The sequence below is a fragment of the Vanellus vanellus genome (assembly GCF_965231255.1).
Source record: "Vanellus vanellus genome assembly, chromosome: 5".
Taxonomy (NCBI): domain Eukaryota; kingdom Metazoa; phylum Chordata; class Aves; order Charadriiformes; family Charadriidae; genus Vanellus; species Vanellus vanellus.
Genome location: NC_138910.1, coordinates 6,257,014 through 6,272,803, shown reverse-complemented (window position 1 = coordinate 6,272,803; position 15,790 = coordinate 6,257,014). Strand labels below are relative to the sequence as shown.

The 15,790-nt window shown below is 36.5% G+C and overlaps 1 protein-coding gene across 1 annotated transcript in view; it reads right to left on the bottom strand.

Moving 5' to 3' along the window:
• Positions 1-15,790, bottom strand: part of LRP1B (LDL receptor related protein 1B) — a gene marked incomplete at both ends in the record, with an annotated part of 773,038 nt that overhangs the window by 274,813 nt on the left and 482,435 nt on the right. Inside the window, 4 exons of the mRNA XM_082483434.1 lie at positions 2,875-3,015; positions 4,641-4,763; positions 11,426-11,615; positions 14,354-14,573. Of these exons, the coding sequence (XP_082339560.1) occupies positions 2,875-3,015; positions 4,641-4,763; positions 11,426-11,615; positions 14,354-14,573 (674 nt within the window). The remainder of the gene's footprint in view (positions 1-2,874; positions 3,016-4,640; positions 4,764-11,425; positions 11,616-14,353; positions 14,574-15,790) is intronic.

Here is a 15,790-nt window from a genome sequence, read left to right as displayed (position 1 = left end):
TGTTTTAAATGGCGGTTAAGTTTTTGCTCATATATATTTACTAATGTGTGTGCATATTCTATGCATGTTTGCAAATATTTCAGACTAACTCAAAAAGAACTACTGAAGTTACTATAGCAACTGCTGAAAAGAGATTACTGTTATCATACTGGCCACTTAAACTATATATCACATACAGATTTGGGACCAGATTATGATTTCATTTATATCTGTATAAATCCTTTGAGAATTACAAGCTTTGATCAATGAATTGGTCTAAATTACTCTAATTTAAGTGAGAATCAAGTCAACTCAGCCAAAAGATTTTCTATCTCACTCTCTTTATTAGTTGAGCTCCTTATTTAAGTGTAAGAATCCCTGGTATTAAAATAAAATATTAGTAAGCACTAGAATTCAGAACTGGAGAAATGATTTGAAAAGAATTAGGACTGAAATCTGTAATGACTACTACATGAAGCCATCAAAATACATCAGCTATCAAATATATACCAAAATTCAGGAAAAAATTAAAACTGGCCGTGTAATAGCTGTACAGAAAAAGACGTAGGCATCAGCAACATCAGGCCAGTGTGACACAGGCAAGATTTACCCAAAGATGTATAAACAGGACTATCAACCCTCACAAACATGTTCTCTCAGCCTAATCGGCTTTACAAAGGCCTCAGAAGAAGTACCTATGTCCAGTTTTGAACATCTAACCCCAGGGATCACTTGGCGAAGTTCAGAAAAGAGCAATGAAATCTAAAAAACCCATAATCTACTGGAAAAAAAGAGAACCGATTAGAGTTGTTTCATCTCAAAGAGATAAGAATGAGAGACTATGATAAGAGACACATAGAACAATGCTGCACAGAAGAGGAATGTATCAGTTCTTCATGTCTACAAGTGATAGGGAAAAATGTATTTTCATGTCAGTAAAGCAGATTTGGTTTCAAGAAATGATCTAATGATAGAAATAGGAAGCATTGTGACAAACTGAGTAAGGAAAGGAATTTTCACTGCTGCAACTCTAATTTTACAGCAGGCTATCTAAGTATCTTCCAAGAATGACACAGACACATAATGGGTATATTTTCTATTATTTTTTAATTTCAACATCAAGACTCCTCTACAGCCAAAAAAAACCCCAACCCAGCTCTAGTAAACCTGCTTTTTTAAAGATAAAGTGCATCTAATTTAAAACTGGAGGGGGTGTGTGTGGTTGTGGTTGTTTTTTGTTTGGTTTGGGTTGGGTTTTTTTTTGGTGGGGTTTTTGTGGCATTTTTCTTCTAAGAAATACTTTGCAGCATCACAGAAATGTTTAAGGTTGGAAGGACCTGTTGAGATCACCTACTCTAATCCCCTGCTCGAGCAGGACCAACTGGAACAGGTTTCCCAGGACTGTGTTCATATGAATTTCAAGTATCTCCATAGATAGAAACTCTACAACCTCTTTGGGCAATCTATTCTATTGTTTGGCTATGCTCACAGTAAAAAAGTGGTTGCTTGTGTTCAGATAAAATTTCATGCTTTTCAATTTGTACCCATTACCTTTTGTCCTGTTAGCAAGAAGAGCCTGACTCCCTGTTGTTTATTGCCTCCCATCATATATTTATAAACATTCATAAGATCCCTCCTGAGCCTTCTACTCCCTGCAGATTGAACAATCCCAGCTCTCAACATCTGGGACAGATGTGCCAGTCCCTTAATTATCTTAGTGGTCCTTTCCTGGACTCAGAGCTCAGAACTGGACACAGCTCTCCAGATATGACCTCCTCAGGGCTGAGTAGAGGGGAAGGATCACCTCCCTCAACCTGACGGGGATGTTCTTCCTAAAGCAGCTCTCTTTGCATTGCTGGCTAGTGGACGGCTTGTTGCCCACCAGGATTCAAAGATCTTTGTCTGCAAAGCTGCTTTCTAGCTGGGTGACCTCCGGCATATACTGATGCCTGGAGTTATTCCTCCCTAGAAGCACTTCTGTGCTTGCTGAATTTCACCATATTCCTCTGTCCAGTTCTCTGTCAAAGCTGCTTCGAATGGCAACACACTCAACTGGTGCATGAGCCACTCTTCCCAGCTTGCTATCACCCATAAACGTCCTGAGTTTGCACTCTGTTCGAGTCATTAATGAAGAGATTACTGGCCCCAGTACTAACCCTGGGGTGCACTGCTAGTGACTTAGCTCCGATTAGACATTATGCCACTGACCACAAGCCCCAGGGTCCGGCTGTTTAGCTAGTTTCCAATCCACCACACTGCCAACTTACCTAACCCACCCTTTGTCAGCTTGTTTATGAGGATGTTATGGCAGACAGTGTCAAAAGCCTTACTACAGTTGCAATAAACAATATCCACTGCTTTTCCCTCATCCACCAAGCTAGTCACATCATTGTAGAAGGCTAGGAGGTTGGCTAAGCATGACTGCCCCTTCATAAATCCATGCTGACTACTCCCAATCACTTTCTTGTCCTTCATGTCTTTGGAAATGCTTCCAGGACTAATTGCTCCATCACTTTCCTCCAGGTTGAGGGAAGGCTGGCCCTGCTTTATGAAGGCTGGACTGGAGATATTCTGAAGGCCCCTTCCAACCTGAATTAGCCTGTGACCCATATAAAAAAAGTGCAATATTAGGAAACAAAGCAAAAGATACCAACATTTAAAGAATCAGAAGTGATGATGTGAAAAATAAAAGATGACTGCTCTTGTACTATGTGATGAAATGAGTACGAGTGTCATTTGAAAGGACTATTATTATTATACGCAGGAAAAGAAGAAAATGAAAGATTTATATTAATGACTCAGGGATTATCACTTTTGTTTGACTCCCCTCAGACTTCGTTTCCAATTTTTAAAATAAAGTGTGAATTGTGGGTTCAAATATAAAATCATACATACAGCAAATTTCAGAATGCTCGTCGCTGCCATCCAGACAGTCATCATCCCCATCACAGCGCCAGCGATCCTGGATACAGCGCTTATTGTTACACTGAAACTGTTCAGCTTTGCACAACTGCGGTAGCACTTCTCCATGTTTAACTAGGAAAAATAGCCAAGAAGCACATCTATTTTATCAGCTTGATACGTACAGAACGCAATATTACCTCTACATAAAAAGATATAAATTCTTGTTATCACTCTTCAGAACATTTTTAGTAAACTTTGCATATTTGAGGTAATTCCACCTGAAGCCTGTAGCAGCATGCATATCTGAGTGTATGGTTGAGGTAATACATTTTTAATAAATGGAAGAACTCAGAACAGAATGGCACTCAAACTGTTTTTTAAATTGGTGTTTAGATGATAGTGCAAAAATATCAGTTTATAATATTGCAATGCCTCATCAACAGTGAAAAGAAAATATTCTTACGGACACAGACCAAATTCTGGCGCACGTTAAAGAGCTAGAAAATAATTACTGAAAAGCTGATTCTTGTATCCAAGCAACAACTCAAACACCTGCATTATGCACTGGTACAGACTCGGTAAAGAAGAAAGGATAAAATTCGGCTGAGGTAGAATTAAGTAGCAAGCTACAAGCTTATTGATAAATCCAGACAGATACATTTCTCAACGTAATGTTCAGAATCCTTAATGTGTAAATACCAGAAATCACTCTATGACCCTATGAGGAACATCAAAGTCCTTGGAAAGAGTTGGGCAACGAAGTGTGTTGGGCAAAAAGCAAGAAACCTGCTTCATTCAGATCTGAAAGTGTCTAACCTCTCTTCCTAATGCTTACATTCCATCTTACCAGTGAGAAGTCCACCTTCCAGTATTTTCTGCTAAAAAGAAAAATAGTTTTCTTTAGCAACAGTGATGGCTCTGCCAGCCATGCATTTGGGTCAAATTCAAGGTAATTGCAAGCTCAGTAATGTTCATCACGTTATGAAATAATCCTTATACTTTACTCATCTCTACTAGGCTTATTGCTGGAGACCTCTGTAAAGTTTTACACACTACACTTCAAGAAATAGATCAATGAGATTAAAAAACAAACAAACAAAAAAAAAACACCGTAAAATTTTGAGTAAGTTATAAATATCAAGTCTAGACTTTTAAAAAATACCTGTATTATCTGATGAGTTATTCTTTTTAATTGAACATCCCACATTTTATGATTAACACTTTTTTTTTTTAATTGGTATTTCAATGAAGGAATCCAAGGAAGAGAGGCAGGAAAAAGACATCGAACTTTGCATAGTCTGTGTCAGAACCTATTATATACAAATATACCTGCTTGACATATTTTATGAGCAGTTTCAACATGAACATTTTCTATGCCAGATTTCAATTTAAGATACTTAGTCCACATAATAATCTGAAACGAGTTTACATAGATTTAATCACAACATTTTCTGGTATTTCTGATATTCTATAAAAGAGGTCAGTGAAATATTTAAGTGCTTTATTGTATCAGACATGCTGAAATATTTTCCAATGCATTTTATCCTCAAATATTGTGTACTTATTATTTTGTAGTTTTTGAAAAAATCTTCGTATTTAATAAACTGTCTTCAATTAGAATCTTTATTCAAGGAGTATTTCTTTGTCTTACAGAACCGCAAAAAGCCTCTAGGAGACCACACTTTCTCAGTTTATTTTCAGGTTTGACTTGATCCCTTAACAGCAATATCAACTCAGATATTCTTTAAAAATCTTACCCGTGCAGGTTGTACTGTTTTCCTCCAAAAGCTGATTATCAGCACAGGCACAAACTCTGCCTCCAGGAATGGCTAAACAAAGAGTGCTGCAACCTCCATTATTAACACGACATGCATTATCACCTGTGAAAATAAAAAAAAAAGCAACTTTAAAACTAGCCGTTCTAGAACTAAAAGATGTTTTTCTAGAATGTATGCACATGAAGCATTTTTTACAATTATTCTCCTCTCGTTTTAGGGATGCATTATTCTCATAGTTTGGTTACTACAGGTTATAATATTTAAACAATTCTAGTCACAGGCTGCAATAACCTGTAAGAATAGAAATAACAACTGTGCCATCAGCTCACAGCATTCTAACTCACTTTTTTATGAGGGGAACAAATATTACAAAATATTTAATATGACACAGCTACATGTACATAGTAGTTTTAAGGAATGATATATAAAGGAATGTTCTGAAGTATACTGGCATTTACACATGCTAAAACAATGTGACTACAAATGCACGCTAAGAAAAAAAGATAAAGGGAACAGAAATTAGAAGTATAATGAGATCTATAGCAGAAAGAATACAAGGAGGATATTCCACTACTCTTTTCTCAACAGACCTATTTCTCTGCCTTCTTTTCCTGTGTTACTGTTTCTTCCCAAAAGCTGTGCACTGGCTGTTCACATGAAGATACTGACAGCTGTCAGGTATTTTAATCATCTACCAAGGACTGCTGCATCCTCACTACCTCATTCCTTAAGGCAAGCAGACTTAAAACCAAAGCCCACTGAAGCAAATGTTTTGATTTCTGTTTGTGTCTTTTTGGTCACAACTTAATTGCTTTGATGTGAAATGCTGAGGACATTCAGCTTCTCGTGATCAAAGCTCTGTTAATTTCAAGTGTTGATGATACCTGATTACAACCTGGTAGGCTATAAACCTTCATGTCTGCTGAAACTTTAAATTAAAACTACTTTTTTCATCTTCCTGTCCTAGTAAAAAGAAGGTGTTCCTTCCTCTGCTCCTCATTTTTAGGTGTAAAAAGCATTCATCAACTTCCCGGGTTTAAACAGACTACACACAATTCCCTCTCCTTAAAGCACCACCTATTCTCTTTTAATAGAAAATGCAATATGAAGTTCTCATAGGGGTAGCTGCAGACAAGCATATTAAACCGCCCTGTCAGAGCTATACCTGCATGCGCAGCAAAACATTTTAAAATTACAGCTTATTATATATACACATTTATTATTATAACCAGCAAATAATTTAAGATTTTGAAAATTTTCAAGTTTTAAGATGTGCCTCAATAGGTCTTACAACATAGACCCTGAACATTTCATAACAGTCTACTCCTAGACTTTTTTCTGACCTAACATACAGCACTTTTTAGGAGCCAATGTGTCTACAGTCCATTAATATCCCACTGAACTTTCAAATAAATTTCTGTAAAGTAATTAATACAGAATGCTGTGGGAAGCCACTGTGGTCATGGTACTTTCATTGAGTAGGGTGTGAGGGAGATGCAAGAACATGGCTGTAGAAACAGGGAAAACCGCAGGTCTCGATGAAGTGTGAGGGCTGGATCACAATTTTACATAGAGCATTTCAAACTTGGACTGGGCACTTAAAATACTTCATTGGATCTTGACTTCATGTTTTAGACTAAGACCTAAAACTTTGTACAAAAATCGACTCCTTTATTACACCTATCCTCACCAAACCCCCAAACATGGAAAAAGTAAGAGTAAGAGATGTATTTGCATCTAAATCTTGGAAAGCCTCAGGTACAACACAGCCTCAGAAAAAGTAGCCTTGAAACTCTCCACATCGTTACAGTGCCACCCAATATTCAAATCAAAGAATGTCAGTAAAACAAACATTTAAGAAGATATAAGAAGGTGCCAAAACAAACCAACCAAAATATGATCTTCAAAAGTGAATCCAAAATTATAGAACACAAGTCAAGGAAATTTGCAGTGATTTAATTAAAGAATATACATGAATTTGTCAGATCACTGCAAAAGAATAAGGCTGTAGAAAAAAAAGACTATTTAAGACAAATGTAGAAAACACTCTGAAAACCTATGATGATTCTGAAGCCCAATGCAAGCTTAAAATAAAGAAAATCAAAATTAAAACAGTAGATCAAAGTCAACTGGTCTGTCTTGAAGATGAAAAGTTTCTGCTTAACCTCATAATTGTGATGACAAACTACAGCACAGTAGGTTACGTGCTAAGTAAGTGATAAAAGAGAGGATGACGACAACAAAAATACAAGTACCAAGAGTTAAGGCAACAAGATCCTAGATTAAAAAGGTTTATAAAGTGAGCTTTAAGGAAGTCCTAAACTTGAAGGTGCAATTAGACCTTCCATCCCACCAGTCTTGCTGAAGACACTCCTAGGCTAAAATGTCTCCTGAAATGCAGTACAACAAACAGGTCAAGTCTCTTTAAATTTTCTCGACTGCTGTTCATAATAGCTATTTCATACAGGTGTTCTTAAAATATTCACAAAATTTTAAAACTAATTTCAAAGTTATTATCATATTTTTCATATTTTGCCAGCTTTTAAAACAGCTGCTGCCCTGTTACTTGCATATGATTAAATTAGGCTAATTCCATTTTAATTTGCTGAAAAATTAGGCCAGAGCTAAAACAACAACATACTTGCATCTCAGTCATTGTTCTGAGAAAAAAACCCACCACATTATGGCAACCATATATATTTGCTTAGTCTTCTCATTTAAAAGATATACTGAAATATTTATTGATGCTTAGTAATCATTGTACGTTTGTGTTTTCACGAGTATTCATTTATGTTTGTACCTTCCCATAAACCTAACCTCAAGTACTACTAAAGCTGTGTAAGTCTACTTTTAGGATCATACTACACATATGAAGATCAGCAGCGTGGAGCTCAAGCAGCTCTTCTTTGCAATCTGAGGAGTTAAAATATCAACTGCTTTCCAAAAAGGCTATTTTAACTGCTGTATACAGACTTACACAAGAATTAGTTACATATCAATAGCAATCTCCCCTTTCATAGCAGTGGAAATACCCGCAGGCCTTGGCAGGTTCAGATGCTGACTGGAAATCCAACTCCTATGATTACTATGCTTCCTGTTATCACCCCATTTTTTAAGGTATTCCTGATTCATAAAGACCCAAAGACTATGCCTAAGTAAGATGAAATCTAAACTCTGAAAACAAGAAAAAGCCACGTTCCTCCGCAAGAGGATTGTGCCTCATGAGATACAAAGACAGTGAAAAACACCTCTTCTTAAGAGATACCAAAAGAAGCTTAATGTCACTGCCCACGGTACTAAGGAAAGCAGGATTGGCGCAGTCAAGTATCCTGTAAAAGACCGCCTAATAAAAATGCCAGTCTCAATTCAAATATGCCAAAATGAACTGACATGGTTTCTGCTTGTGTAGACAGCGACAATAACAGCAGCATCAAAACAGTAACCTCAAAATATCAGAGCCAAATGTTTTCTAAGGTACGTGCGCATAAGCTCTAAAACATAACTAAATATAACTCATACCATAAAATGAACTACTATGGTTTTCTCTGTACCACATCATTCAGCCTTGATCTTATTCTTTTAGGAGAAACACACCAAAAAAAAAAAAAAAAAAGAAAAAAGGGAAAAAGGAAAAAAAGAAAAAAAAAAGCTTCATTTCCTTTAAAATAAATGCTTATGCCCCTTTGGGAACAATGCAAGATCAAGCTCTCTGAGCACAACTGTTGTGGTTTGGCCTCAGCCAGCAACAAAAACACCCCCACACAGCCGCTCGCTCAACTCCCACAGCCGTGGGAAAAATCGGCAGAAAAAGGCAAAACTCGTGGGTTGAAATAGTGTAATTTAATAGAACAGCCAAAGAGAAGAAGAAAGAAAAACAATAACACCGATGAAGTATAAGGACGCGATTACAGTAGACGTAGACCGGGACCGGGACCGGGACCGGGACCGGGACCGGGACCGGGACCGGGACCGGGACCGGGACCGGGACCGGGACCGGGACCGGGACCGGGACCGGGACCAGCGCAGCCCACCTCCGAGTGGCGACTGCCCCGCCCCCCCGGCTAGCTCCTCTTATAGCCCGGGTGTGGGTCACGTGGGGTGGAATACCTGCCTCCCCTGCCGGCTCCTTGGGGAAATTAACCCCCTCCTTGCTGGAACCAGGACAATGATAAAAATGGAAGATCCTAAAGGCTGCAGTTAGCTTACAAAATTCCAATTGCAATTTCAAACAAAGAATGCATTAATAAGCCAAATCCTCTTCCTCAAGATTTAAGCTCATTCAGGTAAAAATGTCAAAGAGGAAATACCTTAGTCTTCTGCCTCTGGTGTTAGCTTATTTTGAAGCTAATAGCCACTGCATTAATTTTTAAATTTCCCTTTTTTTTTCTAAAACCAAAGAAACTTTCTGAGTACCAACTAAAGTAGCAGAAATACTGAGTATTTAAAGCAATCACCACATCCTCTCTTAGCAGACACAGTTCAAAGTACTCTGAAATTTGGCCAACTTGATGGTAGTTTCAGGAGCATATTTTGCCTTAAAACAAAACAAACAAACCAACCCAACAAAAAAACCCAAACACACCGTATTTTTACATTGCACTGGAAGTAAGAGAGAGTCCTTGAAAAGCCTCTGTGATAGGAGACAAACTGCTACAATGACTTTGATGTAGCACAGTCCTACTCATACTACAGTTTGGTTTAGGTATTGAAAATTTAGATGTTACGACATCAGAAAGGAGAAATTCAGCATTGCCTCCATACTCATAAAACCAATTACAAGTTGACCGTCTGCACCTCAGCTCTCCGTAATCAAGTATTAATCTCAACGGCTTTCCCTAAGAAAGCCTAGCTGGACATGTAAAAACATTATTCAGCAGGAAAGGGAAGACTTCACATTAAGCTGTGGTAAAGAAAATCACTAAGCTTTTCAGTAGGGCCTCAGACGGTTGAGACATCGTACAAAGTGGTTTTCCAAAGAAAAAACAAACTGGAAGACATTCTTTTAGATAGAGATGAAGTCTTTGTCTTCTCCAAAGAATATTAACTACATACCTAACACTTCAAATATAGTAAATTTTAAAATGAAACATAAAGTTAAATGACCCTATACATGCAGACATTACATGCCGAGTATTTTGCCTATACGCATGTGCACTTCTCATTTTATACTTTAGCATCATTTTGAAAACTAAACTGTTTCTTCCCTTTGTAAATCACCAGTTGTTTGTTGTTTTTTTTTTTTCTGGATGGAAAAAAAAATGGTTAGACTAGACAGAAGAAAAGCAATACAAAGATATTTAGCATGTGTGGTATGTAAAACCTCTGAAATAAACCTATGCAAAACATTTAGCCAGTATACATAGGGAAAATATTCACTAGACTTTATTTTCACATATATGGGTATCATTTTTGTATGCACACAGAGAAATGTATATACACATTTGGCATATAGATATATGCCTATAACAAATACAAAGACTAAATATTTTCTCTCTGAGCCCTAAATCTATTTTCTAGTGTTTTGATCCTACCCATTCTGTATTAGTTTTATCAGTTGCTCTCCAAGCGATTCATTGACTACAAATGACAGAGACACAGTCAAAGCTTCCAAGCGCTAACAAACATGAACAAGACACTGTACCCACATCCAGATCTGAAGGTCATGATACTGTGAAAATAAAATTGGGCCTTATGCACAGGGACAAAGTACACGTGTATAGGTCCTGTAAACTCTTAAAAAAAAAAATAAAAAATCACTGTTTAACAAGTGTATTTTAACATTGTATCTGTGCTAAGTAGCATTCGGATAAATGGTGAAATTTACATTTTGTTACTTTTCTGGTTTACATACAGAAGCAAAAGTAGCAGGATTGCCAACACCTTAGTGTCTCCAACTTTCTACAGGAACTGTTGAACTGGAAATGTTCTACATGTCAAAAATTATGATCTATAGACATTAATATTTGATATGGTTATCTTTTAAACAGTATTTTATTTACACTAATTCCTGTTATGTTTGGTAGCAGGCATTAACCAGATATTAACCAGAAATACGTTTTCATTAATATTCAACATATTAATTATTAATATTCAACAACTCAACTGAACGCTGTAATGCAGTAAATTGACTCCAAAGTTTTCTTAAGTAAAATACATTTGTAAATTTACCTGCATAGTAGCAATTGCATTTTCTAAACTCCATCCATGCAAACCTATGGTCTTTATCTCATTTTTCTACTTACATCATGTAGCAACAACTATGGATTTTTCCACTACTCTCAAATGCCCCTTACTCTGATTCTGTGTAACAGCAGCACGCACTTTCAGGAGATTAAGTCATATGGTGCTGACGTAGACCAACATCGGGGAGAAAATTACAAAAAGGAAAAGACAGACAGGATCTATGACCCTATTTAAGAAAATATAAACATAATGATACATTTTATGTCTATGAGACAATGTGTATATGTTATCTATTCTTTTTTATACTTTCACAATATCTCTGACACATGAAAAATGGCACTAAAGGCAGTGTAAATACACAGAAGAAATTCAGACAGGTATAGTACTATGATTCACTTTTTAGTAGGTATGAGATGATCAATTTCGACATCAATGGATTGAAACAATGGAAAGTATCTTTCTCATGACACAAGTCATAGTCTTTTTTCTATTGTTCATCTAGTCACCTCAAAGCACCGGGAGACTGCAATGGAAAATATCCTTTCATAACAGCCCTTTGGAGAAATTTATGTTATAAATACCTTGCTGTTTACGTGGATCATAAATCTGGAGTCCAAACAAAGGTGGTCTCTCACTTCTTAACAGTGTCACATTCCTTGTAACCAGATCCAGCTGGAAAATTGACCCATTCATATAATCTGTCCAGTAAATATAATTTCCGTGATGCGATAGGCCAAAAGGATGATTCAAATCTTTTCCATTGTATACTACCTGCAATTAATTAGTGGTAGGTGAGTATTAGCAAGGTTAAAATAATTATTATTTTTTCTTAGCATACACTGCAGAGAACATAAAATGGAAAATAGGAATACTGAGATAAGTACAGTGCCCAAACATAACAACTTAATGCGATATAATGAAACAAAGAGTGTAAAGCCATTCTATGCACCAGCATAAATAGCTAACTTAAAAACTTCATATAAATTCATTTTAAGTGTCCCCTGCCAGATAACGCAGAGGAATGTAGGTAACCATGCAATCATTATGTTCAGTAAATATCTACCTCCTTCCCTAGCAAGGAAGCATGGTTCTTCATGTAACATTGAGTATCTGTCAAGCACATCAAATATCTGTTTCTTTCAAAGTAAAGAATAGTGTGTATGAGTTGCTTATTTTTGTTGAAATGTGAAGTGCAGAGATTGCTTATTTATTTCTGTGAACTTCCTCTCTAGTTTGGGTTATGATAACTTAAAAAAAAAAAAACAACAAAACAAAAACAAACAAAACCAAAACCAAAAAAATGCCATAATTTGTTCCTAAAATAAAAGAAACTTTTTTCCATGCACCTTCTACTTCTGGTTTATTAACTCATACATAAAATTACAAATTACACCCCAAATCTTGCCTTTATCTTATTGGCCATGGAAATGTTCGAAAACCATCTCATTTGCTACAACTCTAGTCTCAGGACTCCTTCACAAGAGCTGCGACTACCACTGCACAAGAGCTGTCTGATAAAGAGGAAGAGTTTAAAAATACTCTCAATCCCTACAGAGCGAAAACAAAACTTTAAAACGAGTCTAAACTTACCATCAAGTAAATTACAGTAATTAGAACCATTGACTTTAAAAAGACATAGAAAACTGCAGAACTCTAAATAATCTAATTTTGGAAGCCCTGCCTTTATACTTCAACGTAGCAGCTGCAGTTGGAAATGACTGAGTTCCAGTCGTCTTCTGCTGGCTGGGGCCCTTGCTTGAACAAATGCCCAACAAGGTATTTCTATCTTGCCTCTAGAAAGAAGGAAGCGGTTCATCAGGTACCTTACCTTGTCTCTATTTGGAGACACAAAGCCAAGAGAGCAAGGAGACAAAGCCAACTAAAATAAAACTACTTTGAGGTGACAAACATCATCCCCTTTTGCCCTTCAAATTTTCTCTTTGGCCTTAGAATTCCTTTGGTCAAAACCCCTTATTTCAGTTAACTGCTTTTGACCAAAATTAATCCATCAGTCAATTATCCACCAGCTACTGATGGGATTCTTGTAGGACTTCCCCACCCCCAAAAATCTTCCCTATACTGACACAGGATTAAATATGCTATTGACCCAGTTATATTTTGACCAGAATATTCCATAACTAACAACAAATGATTCAGCATCAAAAGCAAGTATCTCCTAGTTATTTTTGGCTCCATAAATTTTATTCAGTTACGCATTTTATTTAAATCACAGGTTTATAGAAAAACACTTTAAAAAAAAAAAAAAACAACAGAATAATTCTGTGACACACTTCAAAATAAAAACTGTAGAGATAGGTGGCTCTGATTATTCACCAGTTCTAGTGGGAGGCAAACCCAACAAAACCAGTTCTCACTAGTAATCCATGTGTAATCCATGACAGCTGTATTTAACCTTCCTAGACCTCTTCTGTCCAGGAACTTTTCAGGAAGTCTAGCGTTGCTAGCAGGCAAGCATCTCTAATTAAAAAAAAAGTCTTTCTGCCAATGTGCTCAGCTCCCTCCCCTCCATTACAGGACCATAATGGATTCGGAGCAAATGTAGAAGTGCTAAATGTAAATCCTGACCTAACCACTATGACAAACTCTAACACCACAGCATTAGTACAGGCTCAACAACAGATCACTCAATATAAAGGATTTTAAAAGCAATATTAAAGCAATATGAGCTTGTTACAGGGATGAGTTACAGGGAGGACTGTATACAGTTGCAGTACTAGAAATCTGCGTATTGGTCCTATCAAGCACATCATACAGAAGGAATCACAAGTGAAGGATAAATTAGAAGTCACAAGACACATACGTTTTGTGACTAAATCCTCCCACAAACATAATGCCCACCACTCTCAATTAATGGTGACGTTTCAGTTGTCAGGGTACTAATTTTATGAAGCAGATGCTAAACCTTCCCCCAATTATCAGACTCCCATCCAAGCTTTAACTGTTTTCCACGTCTGTTCTGATACTTCTACAAAAAAACACAGAACTTCTATACAGACTTGTATCTAGCTAGTATGGCCATTAGTAACAACTAAAACAATCTCTCTCCATCTTTGGCAGCACTAGTTGAGTGTTTCCCCTCTGCATATTACCGCAAATGCTCAAACGGGGCACTGAGGTTCATCGAAAGCAGCTTATCCAGTGAAGTTAAATGAAAGCCTCTCTGGCAGAGCCAAAAGAAGTTTTTTTTTCTACTGAAAAGCTCTTTGTAGCTTCGTGGCTCAATCAAAATATAACTCATTATCACATGAGAAAAATAGATTAAAAAAAAATAAAATCAACTTTTGTGTCACTTTCTAAAGATGAAAATTTTAAGCTGTATTATAGTCTTCTACAGGAGATTGCCAACATTGCTTGTTTCAACCGAGATGACACTGGACATGCCGCAGGGTTACGCAGACTTAAAAAGCTAGAAAAGTATTTTTAACATAACACAATAAAATCCAGAGAAAGAGCATGCCTGTGGCAAAACAGCAGTATTTTTCTTTTACCTTTCTGTCAGTTCCATTCAAAAATATCCTTTCAATGTGATCATAATAGGCGTCACACCAGTATAATACATTGGCACGATAGTCCAGAGTTAAACCATTTGGCCACAGCATCTTTGATGTTACAAAAATCTGCCGACTGTAGCCATCCATCCATGCCTTCTCAATTCTTCCCACACTGTCATCTATTTCATCTTCTTCCCAGTCTGTCCAATACATCCAACTATGGAATTATAAAAATGAACATTCAGGTACCATTTTAATCATCTGAGTTATACTGTAGACTTTTAGCAGCAGTTCGTAACAGTATATCCACAAGGCAGAGGAACTTTGATTTTAGCATGTTTCTTTCCAATGCTATTTCTATAACTGTATTTACTTTCCCTGTGTCCTGGGTGCTGCTGAAATGACACTTAGGGTCTTTTTGCTCATATTGTAATGAATTACATGAATACCAAATGGGCTAACTGACATGAGAAGAGAAAGAACTGTTCAAGACCTTATTTAATCACACCAGAATTATGATTATTTTTTTTAAACCAGCAATTTTATTGACTTTGTCACAAGGTTGAAACTTTTACTGTTTTTCGGGGTTTTTTTGGCCAAGTCTAATTTGCCTTTATGATGCAAATCTGCTTTTTATTATGCTTAATACTATCAAAAAAGCTGCAATATATGAATTAATTGCACTCTAGTTTAATAGTTACAGGATAACCTTGACATTCTGTGAACTTCACATCCCACATGAAAGCAGCTAAATTACTCAAAAAACTATTATGAGCACTCTGTCCCTCACAAAAATGTTTAGAAAGATAGATGGCTATAAAAATTATTTGAAGAATAGGTGGTAGGCAATTTTAGCATAGTTTTATGGTTTACAGTGCAGCAAGGTAGATAACTAAAGCAACTCTGAAAAAAAAAAGTACCTATGCTATGTTGGAAAAAATAAGTAAGCATTATAGTAGGTCATCTAAAACTATTAGCTCAGATCAGTTCACTGAGCCATTCTCTCCTGGACACTACAGAACACACCCTACGTTTCTTCTTTTTTCCTTTTTTTTTCCCCCTGATTGAATCAATCTGACTTTCATATTTTATTACAGAATTTGCTGGTCACAACTCTGATTTCAACAATTTCAAATACACGACTAGAACTTACACAAAAGCAGAGGGTAGCAAATATGCTAAGAAACACCGTTTTTCTCTTTTTTGTTACTTTTTTTTTTTCCCCTCAAAGGAAAACCAGGTTCATGGGAAGAAACACATAGAAGCATGTATGTAATTTACAAAGCATCTAACCAGCATTTCAGATCATATGACACAGAGTGACATCAATACGCTGAAAACATTTACTAGATAATAGACACTTTTAAAGTGAAATCTAGGATTTCAATTATTAACATTAAATAGAGGAAAAACATCATACAAATCTTAAATGGA